Source organism: Fundulus heteroclitus, chromosome 16 (genome assembly GCF_011125445.2).
Source record: "Fundulus heteroclitus isolate FHET01 chromosome 16, MU-UCD_Fhet_4.1, whole genome shotgun sequence".
Taxonomy (NCBI): domain Eukaryota; kingdom Metazoa; phylum Chordata; class Actinopteri; order Cyprinodontiformes; family Fundulidae; genus Fundulus; species Fundulus heteroclitus.
In genome coordinates, this window is record NC_046376.1 from 1,525,426 (window position 1) to 1,543,074 (window position 17,649).

Genomic DNA, 17,649 nt, shown 5'->3' on the forward strand with positions numbered 1-17,649 from the left:
TAGAAGAAGGCGGTGCCAAATCCAAACGCTGATCTACAAACCATCCGTTCGGCACGGCGGTCCGCTGCTAAGCCCAGGCACATGTTGTTGAGATCTACGGCAAGCGTACGTGCAGTTATGTGTTGGCGAGGCAAGAGTTTGATAACGTTTTTCGGGTTCGGGGTTCCCACCGGAATGGAGCGTTCAAAGTTGAATAACCGCAGATTTAGTAACTGACATGGGCGAAGACACCTATGTTTCACAAAGAGGCTGGCAGCTGAAGTAAGAGGTGGGTAACGCCGACTCATGGTTTCTAATAGAGCATCGTGGATTGGAAACAGCAAGATGGCTACCGAGCGTTCTACGGTTAGCGGTAAAAAAACAAAAAAACAAAAAAACATGGTTTAAGACGTCATACTCGGTGCAGTGTTTAAACGAAAACTAGTATTAACGTGTTCCTGCTCACCTCTATTGTGTGTATATTTATATAAAAATATTTTTTAGCAAGCTAACGCCGATTAAAAAAGAGGCAGTGAAGTTGGCTTCAGAATGATAGGGTCATACCATTTCTGCTTTTAGGGACTTTAGTTAAAAATAATTAGACAATTTGGTTGATCTACCTCGGACTGCGTCATTGTAATGAACTAACAATATTCTTAATTACAGCGTGTATGCTTTAGATTTTGCGCTCCACCCTAACAGAAGATGTTTCCTGGACGGCTTTTACTCCACTGGCCAACCGGAAGCTAACTTCGGCATCGCGAGAAAGGACATCGTGTCCAGGCGCTGAATTTTATGCAGAGAGGAAGTCAGACTGTGGGTCTGGTGATTTTAATAAACAGGCGTGCAGGTTGTGCAGCTTTTTAACGTAATACGTCCACGCTGAGCTGGAATACATTTGACTGATTGGGTGAAACCGTGGCTGGCTGTGAAGGCCACATAAGCCCCTGGAGGTGGACAGGCCAGCGGAAACCCAGCCCCCCCCCCCCCCCACGGGGGAAACCAGTTTGATACGGCTGTGTCTGGCTGAGGATCAGGAGGCTGGCCGCATCATGCATGTGGGAGATAAGCTATCAGGATGTGTCAGGGAGCCTGTTTTAACAGCTCCACCTAGACTTACCGCTCAGTGTGAGCAGAGGAAGCGCCTCTGGCCTCAATGCAGGTAAATATGATCAGTTTGAGTTCTCTGCTTAATACTTCAGCCACTGATCCAGTTTAGAGCCTTCTAAGGAGTAGCATGGATGGATGTCCATCAGCAAACTCAGCCTTAGGTTGCAGATCTTTGTATTCCTCCTGCATCGCGGTTTTTCCTGGACCGGTTGATGGTGACAGTGCATGATGATCTTTTTTCAGCCGTGACCTGCTATTTTGTATGTTTTTGTATTTTTTTGGTCTGACAGGTGGGCAGGATGGGGGAGCGGACCGTTGGCGGCCCTGTGGCTGCGATCTCTCCAGTGCAGCAGATGCTGGCCTCTGGCACTGGAGCCCTCCTCACATCTCTATTTGGTTAGATTATAGAAACAACGAGAACAAGAGCCGTAGACTTTTTGCTCTGTTTCTTCTTCTTCTTTTTCTTTTTGCACCTACTTTGCTGCTTCTGTTCTGATTCTACGTGTGGCTTTGTTGGCAGTCACGCCGCTGGACGTAGTGAAGATCCGGCTGCAGGCTCAGCAGACGCCCTTCCACCAGGGTAGGACTGGCTTTCATTCTCTTGCTCTATGTCACATTTAAATTAACTGCTTTTGCACTTTAAGCTAACCCTCCGCTCCACCTTGGCTTCGTTTTCTAGCTTTAGGCTGTGAATCGGCTCCGTGGGTCGGGGTCCGCCGCTCTTCCAAATGTGAGTATGGATCTGCTGCAGAGGCGCACTGCGGTCTGTCTGCAAAGTGTGTTTCTGTTCAGCCATGCCAGATAAACTCTGCTTGTGAAGCTAAAATAGCCTCCTCGGTTTGTTTTGTGTTTTAACGGCAGTCACTGATCGGGCCAAAATAAACTGCAACAAGGCCGGCCCTGGTGTTATCTTCTGAGTGTCAGTGCCATCGGCCTGTATTTGTTTTTGCTGTGACGTTCTCAGAAACCGTTGTGGGATAAAAATGGGGCTTAATGAGTAACTAAAGGGTTCATGGGGGTCTCAGGTCTGACGGCTGCTTGTTCTCTGCAGGGAAATGCTTTCTGTACTGCAACGGCCTGATGGATCACATCTACGTCTGTCGGCACGGAACCAGCTGCACCAACTGGTACAAAACGCCCACGCATTTCAGCGGCACCCTGGTCAGTTGCATCATTTTGCAGCTTTACGTCTTTTTTTCTGCGTGTTTAGTGTCCGCTTGATTCATCCAGATGTCTTTGTTGTTTTTACCCAGGATGCTTTTGTGAAAATCAGCCGCCATGAAGGACTGCGCTCTCTGTGGAGTGGGCTGCCACCGACGCTGTGAGTGTGTAGCGTGACGTCTTTATTTTTATTTTCTTTTTCTTCTTTATTTCGTGGAGCAGCTTTAGTTTCAGCCTAAAGGCTGCAGGGAGGAGGAAGTTATTGGAAAGCTGTCAGCCTCGACACCCTTTTGTTCCCGTAAATAGTCTTACGGGGTTTCTATGCATAAATGCATATTTTGTACATTTTTGTTTGAATCACTTTGCTCAGTTGCAGTAAGGTTTTCTTAATAACTAATAACTGTACTGTAGTTTTATACAGTTTTAAATTTGCCTTTACTCTACTGTGAGCAGAGTTGTTTTTATATTTTTACCTTTTTGTGAATCCACCTGCTTCCATTTGCCTTTCCCTTTGCTGCTACACCTGATTTTCCCCATTATGGCACAATAAAAGATATTTCTATTCTACCCACTGATTTTGATAACTGTAAAATGAAATGGATAAAAGCCTTCCAGGTTTTTCAGTGTAAGCTCTGGGTCTAATTCATGAAAGGGACATTGTATTATTTTTGTTTATTTTGAAGCAGTTGCAGCTTCTACACATTGCTGTTTGTGCAACCTGGCTCTTTTTGCAGTTTGCATGTTTGTTCTTTTTATAGGTCCAGATTCAGTTTTTGTTCCTGAACATTGGGAAAGCTTCTCTAAACCTGAAAGAAAACAAGCATGGGGAGGACTGGGCTATCTGAAATGTTTGCTCTGAGCACAAATCAATCTGCAGGTTTGTGCTCAGAGCAAACATCGTCAGACTCGGCCGATAACCGCGTATGACGCTGCAGTTTAAGCAACGATTATTCATATATCGTCTGAACGGCACCAAGTCAACGAGTGAATTTCTCCATTGTGAGATCAATAAAGACTATCTTATCTTATCTCTTATCTTAAGTCAGCAAACTTTCATGCAGTTCTGGGTTGATGTAAACTTGAACATTACAGTCCGTTCTTAATGAATTGAATTCTCACTGCTGATTTCTATCTTTTATTTATATTTATATTTATATATTTATGTGACCATTGGCAGCAGCTGTTATTCATGTTCCTCTGCGTGTGTGAAGGGTCATGGCGGTTCCAGCCACAGTCATCTACTTCACCTGCTACGACCAGCTGAGGGACTTCCTGTGGTTCGGTCTGGGTCTGCAGGGCAGCTACGTCCCTCTTCTTGCTGGAGGTCTCGCCAGATGTAAGAGCAAAAAAAAAAAAAAACACGGCCCTAATGGTTTAATGTCGTCTTTAACTGCAACATAAGCTCTGTGTTTTAATCCCAGTGGGAGCGGTGACGGTGATAAGCCCTCTGGAGCTGGTCAGGACCAAAATGCAGTCCAGAAAGCTGACGTACAGCGAGCTGCGGGTTTGCATCCGCTCGGCTGTGGCGCAGGGCGGCCTGCTGTCCCTGTGGAGGGGCTGGGGGCCCACCGTTCTCAGGGACGTGCCTTTTTCTGGTGAGAAATACAGCAATAAAAAGCCAGTTAAAGATTCTTTGCCAACTCACCTAGCCAGCTCAGTGTTGGTGAGAAATGGCTCTGTTTAAAGGTGCATGGCATTTTAAAGAATCATTTCTACTGGTTCATTTGACAGACAGATGCATTTTTTCCTGATTGATCAAATGGGGAAATGCTATTATTAAATTCCACGTTTTCATTGTGAAATGGTTGGACTTTATTAAACCTCATTTATTGACTGCAGCAATCTACTAGTTACGTGTTTAAATTCATGCAGATGGTTCCTAAAACGCTTCAATATGTCCCAAATGTGTCGTTTAGCTCCATTGTTACTCAGGTGCAACGTCCTCTGCCGGTATTTTGAAATAACGCTGCTTGTGTTGCTCTTCCAGCTCTGTACTGGTTTAACTATGAACTGGTGAAGGCCCAGCTCTGCGAACAGTACGGAACGCCAAAGGCCAACTTTTCCATCAGCTTTACTGCAGGAGCTGTTTCTGGAGCCGTGAGTAGTCACCACTGCTTTAACACACGTCCCACACTGCAAGACGGGAACTAAAAGTAAGTAAAATCTTCTTGGAATTAGTGGATTTGTCTTGATTTGAGCAGGTAAATAAGATTACTTGCCAGTGGAATGGGTATTTTGACCCCTAAAATAAGAAAATTAAATGTACAGCACTTGAAATAAGATGCTGTAGATGCATTGTTCCTATTTTAAGTCAAACAGTCTCATCCATTGGCAGAAAGTCTGATTTTCCTCCATATCACGGACAAATACACTAATTTCAAGAAGATTCTACTTACCTTGAGTTCCCTTTTTGCAGTGCAGTTAGGCCCATTTCTCTGATAGTTGTGTAGTGGATATTAACAATTATCAATTAAGTAAGCATGAAAACAAATGATACATCTTTGTGTTTGTAAGTTTAATTCAAAGGTAAGAAGTGTTTGAATGGCTCTGTCCCCCAATGCAGTCAGGAAACAAGAACACATTAAACTTTTATACATTCTGGGTTAACATAGAAAGTGGGAGTAATCTTCAGTGCAGCGACTGGTACGATCCAGTTCTTATCTAACTCGACTCTCTGTGTCCTTGGATGTGAAACACAGTAAATCTGTGAGCATGAGAGCTTCTTTCACACGGGGAAGTTAAGCAGGTGCTTCCAGACAAGATATGATCCCAGTTACATACGTCAATAATATTTTCCACAACAGTTGCCTCCATCAATCCCTCCTAAAAACAAAAATATCTGAATATTGCCAACACAGCGCATGTGTCTGTGTTCAGATTGCTGCTATCCTGACGCTGCCGTTTGACGTAGTGAAGACTCGAAGGCAGATCCAGCTGGGAGAGATGGACTCTCTGGGAGGTCTGTGCTCATACCTGCTTATTTCAGGTGTTAATCTCTGACAAAATGTTCTGTTCTAAAAGGACCTTGGTGTTTTTGTGTTTTGTTACAGTTACCAAAAAGGGAACATCATCCACGTGGCACATAATGAAGGAAATCTGGTCAGAGTTGGGTTACAGAGGTCTCTTTGCAGGTACACAAAGGGTCATTTGTTGAATAAAAATCTGTTTGCCAGAAAAGTGAAAATCTATATTTTGTCGTCTAGGTTTCATGCCCAGGGTGATCAAAGTGGCTCCAGCCTGTGCTGTAATGATCAGCAGCTATGAGTTTGGGAAGGCCTTCTTCCAAAAGCTGAACCTGGACCGACAGCGACTAGCGCCGTGAACTGTGCCAGCAGGGGGCGCCGGCTGGTGTAACTGTGGAGAACGTGATGAACAGGCTGGCCTGCATCTAGGTTTTTCTTTCTTTGAACATGTAACTTGACATGTGTGGCGTTTGCAAGGATCTGCAGAATGGTTCTCCTGGAAAAAAGAGACACGCCTTCAACCTTCACTGCAGCAACCCGTCTAGCTGAGTCTGCATCCTGAGGAGACTGTGGACCTTTTATGCATGTTTTAGAACATTTGGTAAATGTTGGAAGACACGTTTCAATGCTGAAGGGAGGATGTTTGGACTGACTTTGTGGAGGAATCATCTTTAAACCCGAGGCCACTTCCCCCACTCTGCACGGCAGAGGTGCAAAGACTGCAACAGATCTGAGCCAAGCTGGAGTCTCATTCCTTCCAGTCCAGAGAAGATGCCTCTGCACTCGCGTTACTACATGATCTGTTGTTCCGTTGCATTAAAACGGGACGATTTTAGCAACTATCTGCTGTGTAGATAACAAACAGGTTTTGAATGCTGATTGAATGAATAATTCTTTCACATGCAACAAGAGACCTGTGGAAAAATAATGCACCCAAAACATTAGATTTTTATGTATGTTGGATACATGCAATACCTTCATTTATGAGGAGACACTCTCCTCCCAGCGCAGGACTGAAGCAAGCCTGAGAGGACTTCCTAGTTTTGTTTGTTCAAGAAACAGCAACAGAGCAACTGTTGCAGGAATTTGAGTTATTTAGATTCATCAAGAGGTCTCAGGAAATGTGATTTAAAGGACGTAGTATTCTGATGAGTTAATACTTTAGACACTGGACCATTAAAGAAAGAAAATGTCAGCGTTTTCATGGATGTAAATGTTTTTCTGTTTTATAAAATGGAAATTGTATTAAAATATTACAACCTGATTATGACACTGATGATTTCCTGTTTTATGTACTAGTAATTATACAGTTGCTAGTAGGGAGAAATTAGATTTGCTCTGTAGAGCTGCACTATATATTAGAAATCTCATTGTAGTAAACTATCATGCTGTGTAGGATTTATATTGCAAAGAATGTCATAAGGACATAAGAAGTGAGGCGGTACAAATTTAGCACAGCTATCATTTTTTTCTTGTATGCAGTAGTGAAATCGTTTCTGTCCTCCCATCCATTCAGACCAGCATTCCTTCTGAAGATGAGCAACTATCAACTCATGATACTGCCGCCAGTTTCTTCTGATCTCACTTCCTTGGTCTGCATGATGCCGTTTTATCTGTAAAAAGTTATCAAAAGCGTCTGGGGCCTTCACAGAAATGCTGTATTTATAAAATCCTATTACACATCCGTGAATTCTGCTAATAAGGTAACTTCTGATGATAGCTGTGCCCTAGCCTTTAAGGGTTCAGATTAAAGAGTTTGATACGTATTCCTGCGAAACCTTTCAAATGTTAAATGTTGAAAACCATATATTAATTTACATTAATATAGTTTCCCTTACACCTCAAACTGAAATGACGTTTGTTGTGACAAAACGGGTGAGACGGGTGTCGCAAAAGCACTTCACTCATAAATATAGCTTTAAATGTGGGAAACAATTTTTTTTTTAAATAATCAACAAAATATACATATTGTTTAGATAAGTATGTTTGCAAGACTGGAAAAGTTGTAAAGTAATGCCAATACCTAAAAATAAGAAAATGCCCTTTTCTGGATCAAACAGTGGACCAATAAGTTTATTACCAATTCTTGGTAAAATAATGGAAAGAAGTGTTTATGAACAGAGTCAGTCTTATTTTATGAATAATGATTTGATTACAACTTTTCAGCATGCATATAGAAGAAAACACTCAACAGCCTTATCACCCTTACTGTTGGTTAATGAGAGGAAAATAATAGGTGTAATGCTTGATTTCACTGCAGCATTTCACATCATTGACCATGACTTACTGTTAAAAAAATTGGAGTATTATGTTTTTTTACGAACCGCGTTATTATGGATGAAAAGTTATTTGTCAGATAGAAGCAGCTAAACCCAGTTTTTCAAAGGTAAGGGTTGTGGAACATGGCGTGCCTCAGGGAAGTTGTCTTTGGCCGCTCCTTTACACAATCTTTACCAATGATCTTCCATCTGTTTTAGAAAAGGCAAGCATCTCAATGTTTGCAGATGATTAGGAGACTATATATTTAGCAGCAACTAATACTTGTGATTTAACTATAAAACTACAAAGAGAGCTACTGGATAAGGATAAGGAGTAAAACTAAAACCACCAAACCGAAACTTGATCTCAGCATAGAGTAAAGTTCTGTTGATCAAAGAGAAGAGGCTAAACTTGGGAGTGATAATTGATAATAGATTGTGTTGGGACAGACATGTTCAGAAATTGTTAACTAAAATGGATAATACTTTATCGGTTATTAAAAGGTGTAAAAAATATTTTACACCACAGATTGTTAACCAAGTACTTCATGCTTTGTTTTTTTACACCTTGATTATTGCTCTGTGGTTTGGTCAAATATTTAATCAATTAATATAAAAAACTACAAGTAATTCTGAATAAAGCTGCACATGTTGCTCTCTCATGTAGGTTTAGATCAAATGTTGACAAAATGCATGACAGCCTTTTATGGTTAAAAGTTAAAAATAGATTGGTGTTTTAACTAATAGTATTTTGATGTAATGTTATTACAAATAAAACACCTTTCACTTTATATACAAAATTATCCTTTAGTATTAATACACATCATTATACAAAGAGACATGCAGTATGAGGTGGTTTTATTAAACCACATCAATCAAAGTTCAGTTAGGTACAGGGCAATGTGTGAATGGAATTTGCTCCCAAATACTATCAAACAACAAAACTCTCTCTATGGTTTCAAAACTTCACTTAAGAAATATTACCTTCAGAGGAACTTAGATAGTTAATACTGAGTTCTATAGGATACTGACCATCCCTGTCCTCAACCCTCCACACGTCTCCAACCACCAGAGACCTACCCCCCCCCACCATCACTCTCACCAACCACCAACCCATCCACACCTCTGGACCGGACGCCCCCCTCACCCCCCCCCCCCCCCCCCCCACCCCCAGGCTACTGAGGATCTGTGCGAGCTCTGTGAGGTCCTCAGCTACATCTACAACCTGAGCCTCAGCCTGGGGGTGGTGCCCACCCTGTGGAAGACCTCCTGTGTGGTACCGGTTCCCAAAACACCGCACGCCAGGGAACCGGCCGACTTCAGACCAGTTACCTCCCACCTGATGAAGACCATGGAGCGCCTCATCCTCTGATGAAGACCATGGAGCGCCTCATCCTCTGATGAAGACCATGGAGCGCCTCATCCTCTGATGAAGACCATGGAGCGCCTCATCCTAGCTCACCTGCGCACTGTGGTGAGCCCCACCCTGGACCCGCTGCAGTTCGCCTACCAGCCCAACATCGGAGTAGAGGACGCCATCATCTACCTGCTGCAGCGGGCGCTAACCCACCTGGAGACCACCGGGAGCGCTGTGAGAGTCATGTTCTTTAACTTCTCCAGCGCTTTCAACACCATCAGATCGGTGCTGCTGAGGGGGAAGCTGGAGGACGCTGGGGTGGACAAACATCTGGCTGACTGGACCATGGACTACCTCACTGACCATCAACTACCTCACTGACCATAGACTACCTCACTGACCATAGACTACCTCACTGACCATCTACTACCTCACTGACCGCCCTCAGTACGTGCGGCTGCACGGCTGTCAGTCAGAGGTGGCACTCTGCAGCACCGGGGCCCCCCAGGGCAACGTCCTGTCTCTGTTTCTTTTCACCCTCTACACCTCGGACTTCACCTACAACACGGACAGCTGCCACCTTCAGAAGTTCTCTGATGACTCGGCCATTGTGGGCTGTGTGTCTGAGGGGAACGAGGTGGAGTACCGGTCGGTCATCATGGACTTTGTGGACTGGTGTGAGAAAAACCATCTGTGCTTAAACACCAGTAAGACCAAGGAGATGGTGATGGACTTCAGGAGAAGACCCCCACCTCACTCACCTGTGAACATCCAGGGGCAGGACATAGAGACTGTGGAGAGTTTCAGATACCTGGGTGTTCACGTCAACAATAAGCTGGACTGGACTCACAACACCGACGCCCTGTATAAGAAGGGCCAGAGCCGCCTCCACCTCCTGAGGAGGCTGAGGTCCTTTGGAGTGAGCCGGCCTCTGCTTAAGACCTTCTATGACTCTGTGGTGGCCTCAGCCCTCCTCTACGCTGTCGTCTGCTGGGCTCCTGGCAGCACAGAGCGGGACAGAAAGAGGCTGAATAAGCTGGTGAGGAAGGCCACTTCTGTCCTGGGCTGCTCTCTGGACTCTGTGGAGGAAGTGGCTGAGAGGAGGGTGTTGTCCAAGTTCACATCCATCATGGACAACACCTTCCACCCCCTGCACCAGACTGTAGAGGAGCTGCGCAGCTCCTTTAGTGCCAGACTTAGACATCCTGTTTTAATTATTAATTATGTTTATTATTATTATTTATTATGTTTTTTTATTTTGGTGATAAAAGGCATTAATTGTAAAATATGTCTTCAATGTTGTGTAATGCCCTGAGCGTATAGTGTGTAATGTGATGTAATAAATGGAAGATTGGAAGACCCCAGGAAGAATAGCTCTTAGCTTATGCTGACACTAATGGGGATCCAAATAAAACAAACAAACAAAAGTAACAGCAGATTAAAGCCCGACTAGTATTTAAAAAAAAGTAAGCGAACAAATGTCAGCCGGTATGTGTGGATTGCCATCCAGTGAAACAGCGACACCAAGTGGCTAAACCTCGAGAGTGCTTGGAGGAGGCGGGACCTTTTGGAAAAAATAGTCACGCAGATTCACGCGATAGTTCCTGTGCTATATATTGGTAGCTGCCCACAGTGCCGGCCTCTTTCAAGCGAACGGGAGACACTATGGTGAGTCAGTGGCTCTTCCTGGCAGTTTCTCATAGATGAATCAATGGATAATCTTAACCATCGCTCACAGTTTCCTTCATTAGAGAAGCCAGATTGCCTTAGTTTAGCTTTTAGAATAGATTTTTACAGCCATTTCTAGTTATTTGATTGTACATTTTGAGGATTTTATTAAGCATGTGGGCACATCCCGGCAGGTCTGGATCCAAAATGGCTGCTTTAACCAGGCCTAAAGATTCTATCCAACAGCTAAAACCTTGCGCCAGGTCCAGTTTAAAGACGTTAGCGTTTAAAAGCGGGTTTGAATTGTGACAGTTAAATTAGACGAGATTAACGCTAGTGTCCCGAATCGAGCCACTTTAGTAAATGTATCTTAAAATGATTATTTTCGGAAGCTAACTAGACCTGATTTTTATTTTAACTCTACAGTCCCACCGTAAGTTTTCGGCTCCGCGACACGGATCGCTGGGCTTCCTGCCCCGCAAAAGGAGTCGCCGTCACCGCGGTAAGGCCAAGAGCTTCCCCAAGGATGACCCCAGCAAGCCGGTGCACCTGACCGCCTTCCTGGGCTACAAGGCCGGCATGACCCACATCGTCCGGGAGGTGGACCGACCAGGCTCAAGTAAGCGTTGGTCCATTTAAACAGTGCAAAAAAAACAAAAATGCATAATTTAACTGGTTATTTGTTAAATTTAACTTTATTTGTTAAAAACCGGGTTAGGCGTTTGGCTGGGTTCAGTTAGCGGCCATTTTTTTCAGCTTTAATTGCAGATTTTCAGATGGACATCTAATCGGCTCTAGTTTAAACCCTTAAATATTTAAACTATTAAAACAGATTGTGCTATTGTTGCTGTTGTGTGGACTAAAAGGTAACTGAATATAGGGTTTTTGGAAGATTTGCAAAAGGAATTGTATATAAAATATATTTTTATATGGATGCAAAATGAAGTATGTAAGCTAAAGAAGGTATAGAACTTTAAAATAACTCAGATAATGTCATTTTTTTTTTTTTAAAGCTGCAAAAAGATTTAACTTTATTTTATTTAGCTGCCCAGTTAGAGATAAAGCTGGGTTACTGCCATGTTAAAGCCGATTCACTAAAAATGCCTTTTATTTTTATTTAAGGTAATTTTAATATCCCCCAAAGTATTGACTAACTTTATCAGGCTGCCTTAGATGATCCTTTCCTCTCCACACGTGGAGCTGATCAGCCATAGTTGGTAAACGTTCATTCTTCCCACTGGGAGTCCCAGGAAATCATTACTGCCTCTGGTGGTCAGGTGTATTACTGCATTACGGTTAATCACCTTCACCAGGTGTTCTTTAATTGGAGGCAAATTTGATGACTCAACAATCACCTAAGTTGCTATTGATGTTTTTAGTTTATAATTGTAAAGGGAAATAAAAAGACGTGCCTTCCTGATTCTGCAGCTTTGTCACCATGTTGAATTTCTCCATGAAGGTCAAAGTAACTTTAATCAACTTGAACTTTAATTCATCTTAGAGATGAAGTTTAATATTTTACATGTTAATGTCTCAGATCTTCTGCCACACCAGGTTTAACGGCCACACCTGGTCGCCCTTTGCAAAGAAAAAACCCGGATTTGCCCTTTATGTAGAAAGTTGACTTAAATAAAGTGAAGTTCATTATTTTATTTATATTATTTTGGATGCCACATGTTCCTCGTATGTGTATGTTTGCCTTAAGTATGTGCAGCCTGTGCGGTTCTGCCTATGATGAGCCTCTCGACGGGCGGACAGAATGGGTTCACACCCTCTTTGCTGAATGTCGAGTTCTGAGCAGTCCGTGGCTTCAGTCTCTGCAGTGAAGCGTAGATCTGCTGAAGCTAAAGCGTCTCTAACTTTAACGCAGAGGTGAACAAGAAAGAAGTGGTGGAGGCGGTGACCATCGTGGAGACGCCCCCCATGGTGGTGGTCGGCGTGGTGGGCTACGTCAGCACCCCCCGCGGCCTGCGCTCCTTCAAGACCATCTTCTCTGAGCACATGAGCGACGAGTGCAAGCGCCGCTTCTACAGGAACTGGTGAGTGCCCCCCCCCCTGTGGAGCGAGTGTTGGTAGCCAGTGGAAATGAACCAGAGTGTTTGTCACTGAGCGACTCTAACATGGACGGTGCCCCCCCCCCCATGGCAGCTCCTCTCGGGTGCAGCGCGCCCCGATGAGCTCCAGGCTCCTCTGGCTGGTGGAAAGTGCTGCTTAGAAACCGCCATGAGCCCAAACGCCTCGCCGCTGCTCTGGCCCCCTCCACCGGTGACGGGGAGGACGGCCTGCAGCCGTGCGCCGCGTTCCTCCGCTGGCCCCCCTCCTGGGGGGGGCCATGAGGGACGGGTGCAAACCTCTGCTGTGCTGCTGCCCTCAGGTACAAATCCAAGAAGAAGGCCTTCACCAAGTACTGCAAGAAGTGGCAGGATGAGGAGGGCAAGAAGCAGCTGGAGAAGGACTTCTCTGCCATGAAGAAGTACTGCCAGGTCATCAGGGTCATCGCTCACACACAGGTAGGCGCCCCCCCCCAGGAGGGGGTCCCACGTTCCTGTCGGTGATGAGACCACGGAACCTGCGTCAGGCATGGCGCCCGATACCAATGAGGAAATCTTCCATGCTGCCTTCCTTCTGAGACCTGCTGGCTTCAGAGTCTGGTCTCCTGCAGCACCGCCTCGCTCTGACCGCCTCTTCCTCTGCAGATGCGTCTGCTGCCTCTCAGGCAGAAGAAGTCCCACCTGATGGAGGTGCAGCTCAACGGAGGCACCATCTCTGACAAGGTGGACTGGGCCCGCGAGAAGCTGGAGCAGCAGGTCGCCGTCAGCGCCGTCTTCAGCCAGGACGAGATGATCGACGTGATCGGTGTCACCAAGGGTCACGGCTACAAGGGTGAGTTAGCGGGTCGGCCCCCCCCGGCCGCCAGGGGCCCCATCAGGGCCGGGAATTAACCGCCGTGTCCTTCCAGGCGTCACCAGCCGCTGGCACACCAAGAAGCTTCCCCGTAAAACCCACCGTGGTCTGCGTAAGGTGGCCTGCATCGGCGCCTGGCATCCGGCCCGCGTGGCGTTCTCAGTGGCCCGCGCCGGCCAGAAGGGCTACCACCACCGCACCGAGATCAACAAGAAGATCTACAAGATCGGCCAGGGCTACCACACCAAGGACGGCAAGGTGGTGAAGAACAACGCCTCCACCGAGTACGACCTGACCAGCAAGAGCATCAACCCCCTGGTAAGCCCCCCCCCCCCTCAGGTAGCTGCAGGCTCCGCCCCCCAGGTAGCTGCAGGCTCCGCCCCCCAGGTAGCTGCAGGCTCCGCCCCCCAGGTAGCTGCAGGCTCCGCCCCCCAGGTAGCTGCAGGCTCCGCCCCCCAGGTAGCTGCAGGCTCCGCCCACAGCGCTCTCATTGACACGCCTTCTGTCTGCAGGGCGGCTTCGTCCACTACGGAGAGGTGACCAACGACTTCGTCATGGTGAAGGGCTGCGTGGTGGGAACCAAGAAGAGGGTGCTGACTCTGCGCAAGGTAAGGGGGGGGGGGGGGGGGTTAACCAGGACAGGTGGTGATGTGAGGAGGGGGGGGGTTAACCAGGACAGGTGGTGATGTGAGGGGGAGGGGGGGGGGTTAACCAGGAGAGGTGGTGATGTGAGGAGGGGGGGGGTTAACCAGGAAATACAGCGCTGTGAGGGGGGGGGGGGTTAACCAGGACAGGTAGCGATGTGAGGAGGGGGGGGTTAACCAGGACAGGTGGTGATGTGAGGAGGGGGGGGGGTTAACCAGGACAGGTAGCGATGTGAGGAGGGGGGTGTTAACCAGGACGGGTAGTGATGTGAGGGGGGGGGGGTTTAACCAGGACGGGTAGTGCTGTGAGGGGGGGGGGTGTAACCAGGACAGGTAGTGCTGTGAGGGGGGGGGGTGTAACCAGGACAGGTAGTGCTGTGAGGGGGGGGGGGGGTTAACCAGGACAGGGAGCGATGTGAGGGGGGGGGGGTGTTAACCAGGAGGACCAGCCTTTAATCAAACCTTCTCCCCTCAGTCCCTCCTGGTGCAGACCAGCCGCCGCGCTCTGGAGAAGATCGACCTGAAGTTCATCGACACCACCTCCAAGTTTGGCCACGGCCGCTTCCAGACGGTGGAGGAGAAGAAGGCCTTCATGGTGAGACGGGTTCTGATGGAGGGCCCCCCCCCCCCCCCCCCCCCCCCGCACTGTTCGTAACCCGGCTCAGCCTCCATCTGAGCTGCCGGTTCCATTCCAGTGCCACAGAGACCCCCAGTGAGGCAGGGGAGCCGTGTCCATCTGCGCCGGCTCCCTGTTCACTCTCTGGGAACACACCCCCCCCCCCCCCCCCCCAGCCTAAAGCTGCTGCTGTCAGCTGTCTGGCTGTTTACTGACCGCCTGTCTGTCTTCCACAGGGACCCCTCAAGAAGGACCGCATCGCCAAGGAGGAGACGGTCTAGGCTCTGCTGCTGTCCTGCAGAGTTGTTTAATAAAAACTGCTAAAATCAGACGTGTGGTTGTCTCTCTGTTCTTAGATAGAAAAGCAGCAACAGGTCTGCAGCAGGTTTATAACGTCCAGACTGGATGTTACCGCCTATGTTTTACCTGCAGAGGTTGGACTTGTGGCTCTGAAGGCAACTAGTATCAAGATCTTTGTAGGTTTTTATGAATTTGGACTTCTCAGTGGTGTAGATGTGGATTGACTTCCCCAGGAGTGATCTGTCTAATTTCTGTCCTTTCTGACAACTGGAGAAGGAAAACCAAGCAGAGCAGCCTTTATGAGGCCAACCAGTCAGAATAGAGAAACTGATTTATTTATTTTGATGACTGGCAGCATTGATGAAGGCGTCTCTAGCTGTCAGCTCCATGTTGGCCTGAAACCATGAATCTGATTCTATAACCTGCTGAGAATCACTTACCACAGAGTGAAGGCCTCGTTAACTAACTAAAGGTAAACCTCCACCTGTGATTTAAAGGCTTGTTGGCTCTGCTGACCAGAGAACAGGTGAAGGAAGAGTTTATGGGCTTAATGCTGTAGACTAAAGCAGAAATTAAGTCTAACCTTCTGTTATGATGAATGTTGGACTTCTTGTAAAATCATGTCAATTTGACGAATAAGGAAATGTTTTAAGTGGGTATCAAATTATTATTGTCAGGACTTTGAAACTGTACTAACCTTTTGACTTTATTCTTGTAAAAAAAAATTTCAAAATGTTTGTGTACACCAAATAACTTGTGTAACTAAAAAAAATAATATGGTCATTCTAGATGAGAGAAAACGGATGTTTGCCACAGAAGGAGCCTTTCCATAACATAAATGTTAGTTTCAAAAACGTGCAAACTGATTAAAAGTAAAATTTCTGGAAGAAGGGGGGGGGGGGAGCTTTGTTCCATTGCTAAAGCCATACATTCAGTATTAAAAGTGTTTCTGAAGTCTGACCTGGACCGTAGCGTAACTCCGACATGAACACAGCAGCTCTAGTGGTTAAAAGTAAAGAGCAAAGGATATTGATGGCAGTTAATGGATTAATAAAAATCTGTTTACAAAAGCAATCTGAAGGCTTCAGATCCAACGCACCAAAGTGTAAATAAAGAGGCAGACTTTTGAAAGACTGTATGAAACGCTGCCCTCTGGTGGTGTGGTGGGAGCAGTGCAGCGATGCTGTGACCATGAACTGGCCTGACAAATGCAGAGCTCTGCATCAGTTTCATCTGCGGTAGAAAACATCTGAGTTAGCTGTGCAGGTCACATGCTGCTCCTCCCTCCATATTTAAATATTGGCTGGCAGCTATGGAGGACCAACTCTTGACATAAAATGATCATGTATTCATTAAATCTAAATATTTTGTCTTGAAATGATGCTGAAAAACTAGTCCATGCATTTGTTACTTCAAGGCTGGACTATTGTAATTATTTACTATCAGGAAGTCCACAAAATGCAGTTCAAAGCCTTCAGCTGATCCAAAATGCTGCAGCAAGAGTTCTGATGAAAATCAACAAGAGGGATCATATTTCTCCTGTTTTAGCTTCCCTTCATTGGCTTCCTGTTAAATCAAGAATAGAATTTAAAATTCTCCTAACGTATAAAGCCCTTAATAATCAAGCTCCATCATATATCAGAGCTCTGATTACCCCGTATGTTCCTAACAGAGCACTTCGCTCTCAGACTGCAGGTCTGCTGGTGGTTCCTAGAGTCTCTAAAAGTAGAATGGGAGGCAGATCCTTTAGCTATCAGGCTCCTCTCCTGTGGAACCAACTCCCAGTTTTGGTCCGTGAGGCAGACCCCCCGTCTACTTTTAAGACTAATCTTAAAACTTTCCTTTGTGACAAAGCTTCTAGTCAGAGTGGCTCATGTTACCCTGAGCTATCTCTATAGTTATGCTGCTATAGGCTTAGGCTGCTGGAGGACATCAGGATCTAATTCTCTCTCTCTGCTGAGTTCTCCTACTGCTCTCCAATCTGCAGTGTTTGTTGTTATTTCAGCTTTTAACTTTTTGTCCTGGATCAATGTGAGCTTCTGTGCTTTCTGTGTCTCTGCTCTGTCTTCTCTAGCATAGAAAGTACTCCTGGGTCAATGTGAGCTTCTGAGCTTTCTGTGTCTCTGCTCTGTCTTCTCTAACATAGAAAGTACTCCTGGGTCAATGTGAGCTTCTGTGCTTTCTGTGTCTCTGCTCTGTCTTCTCTACCATAGAAAGTACTCCTGGGTCAATGTGAGCTTCTGAGCTTTCTGTGTCTCTGCTCTGTCTTCTCTAACATAGAAAGTACTCCTGGGTCAATGTGAGCTTCTGTGCTTTCTGTGTCTCTGCTCTGTCTTCTCTACCATAGAAAGTACTCCTGGGTCAATGTGAGCTTCTGTGCTTTCTGTGTCTCTGCTCTGTCTTCTCTAACATAGAAAGTACTCCTGGGTCAATGTGAGCTTCTGAGCTTTCTGTGTCTCTGCTCTGTCTTCTCTAAGCCCCAGTGGGTGGAGGCAGATGAGCGTTCACACTGAGCCTGGTTCTGGTTCTGCTGGAGGTTCTCCTCCCTGTTAAAGGGGAGTTTTCCTCTCCACTGTCGCTTCATGCATGCTCAGTATGAGGGATTGCTGCAAAGCCATCAACAATGCAGACGACTGTCCACTGTGGCTCTACGCTCTTTCAGGAGGAGTGAATGCTGCTTGGAGAGACT

The 17,649-nt window shown here is 46.1% G+C and overlaps 2 protein-coding genes and 2 non-coding genes across 5 annotated transcripts; all 4 read left to right on the forward strand.

Moving 5' to 3' along the window:
* The first annotated feature begins 80 nt into the window (after positions 1-80).
* On the forward strand, positions 81-6,394 carry slc25a39 (solute carrier family 25 member 39). 2 transcript variants are annotated; one of them, XM_012851925.3, is made up of 12 exons: positions 81-268; positions 1,380-1,485; positions 1,610-1,669; positions 1,769-1,819; positions 2,141-2,250; positions 2,343-2,410; positions 3,462-3,586; positions 3,672-3,845; positions 4,238-4,347; positions 5,128-5,209; positions 5,301-5,381; positions 5,454-6,394. In XM_012851925.3, exons 2-12 carry the CDS (start codon positions 1,389-1,391, stop codon positions 5,570-5,572), a joined length of 1,077 nt encoding a protein of 358 aa, XP_012707379.2. In that variant the 5' UTR covers positions 81-268; positions 1,380-1,388; the 3' UTR covers positions 5,573-6,394. The 2 variants fall into 2 exon arrangements, with proteins under 2 accessions (XP_012707379.2, XP_021165931.2); XM_021310256.2 differs by lacking the exon at positions 81-268 and adding an exon at positions 1,016-1,141.
* A 3,974-nt stretch (positions 6,395-10,368) lies between these two features.
* Positions 10,369-14,989, forward strand: rpl3 (ribosomal protein L3). Its single transcript, XM_036147749.1, has 9 exons — positions 10,369-10,496; positions 10,923-11,115; positions 12,367-12,535; positions 12,871-13,006; positions 13,193-13,379; positions 13,456-13,718; positions 13,913-14,008; positions 14,520-14,639; positions 14,897-14,989. Exons 1-9 carry the CDS (start codon positions 10,494-10,496, stop codon positions 14,939-14,941), a joined length of 1,212 nt encoding a protein of 403 aa, XP_036003642.1. The 5' UTR covers positions 10,369-10,493; the 3' UTR covers positions 14,942-14,989.
* LOC118566508 lies at positions 13,040-13,132 on the forward strand. Its single transcript, XR_004933084.1, has one exon. It is a non-coding gene; the product is annotated as a small nucleolar RNA U83B (small nucleolar RNA).
* On the forward strand, positions 14,685-14,816 carry LOC118566507. The gene has a single exon (XR_004933083.1). It is a non-coding gene; the product is annotated as a small nucleolar RNA SNORA54 (small nucleolar RNA).
* Positions 14,990-17,649: the final 2,660 nt, after the last annotated feature.

Coding starts and splice junctions, on each gene's coding strand:
- slc25a39 (XM_021310256.2), top strand. Junction 2,251..2,342: donor CGCATTTCAGCGGCACCCTG/GTCAGTTGCATC, acceptor GTTTTTACCCAG/GATGCTTTTGTGAAAATCAG. Junction 3,587..3,671: donor TGCTGGAGGTCTCGCCAGAT/GTAAGAGCAAAA, acceptor TTTTAATCCCAG/TGGGAGCGGTGACGGTGATA.
- rpl3 (XM_036147749.1), top strand. Junction 11,116..12,366: donor GGTGGACCGACCAGGCTCAA/GTAAGCGTTGGT, acceptor ACTTTAACGCAG/AGGTGAACAAGAAAGAAGTG. Junction 13,719..13,912: donor GCAAGAGCATCAACCCCCTG/GTAAGCCCCCCC, acceptor TTCTGTCTGCAG/GGCGGCTTCGTCCACTACGG.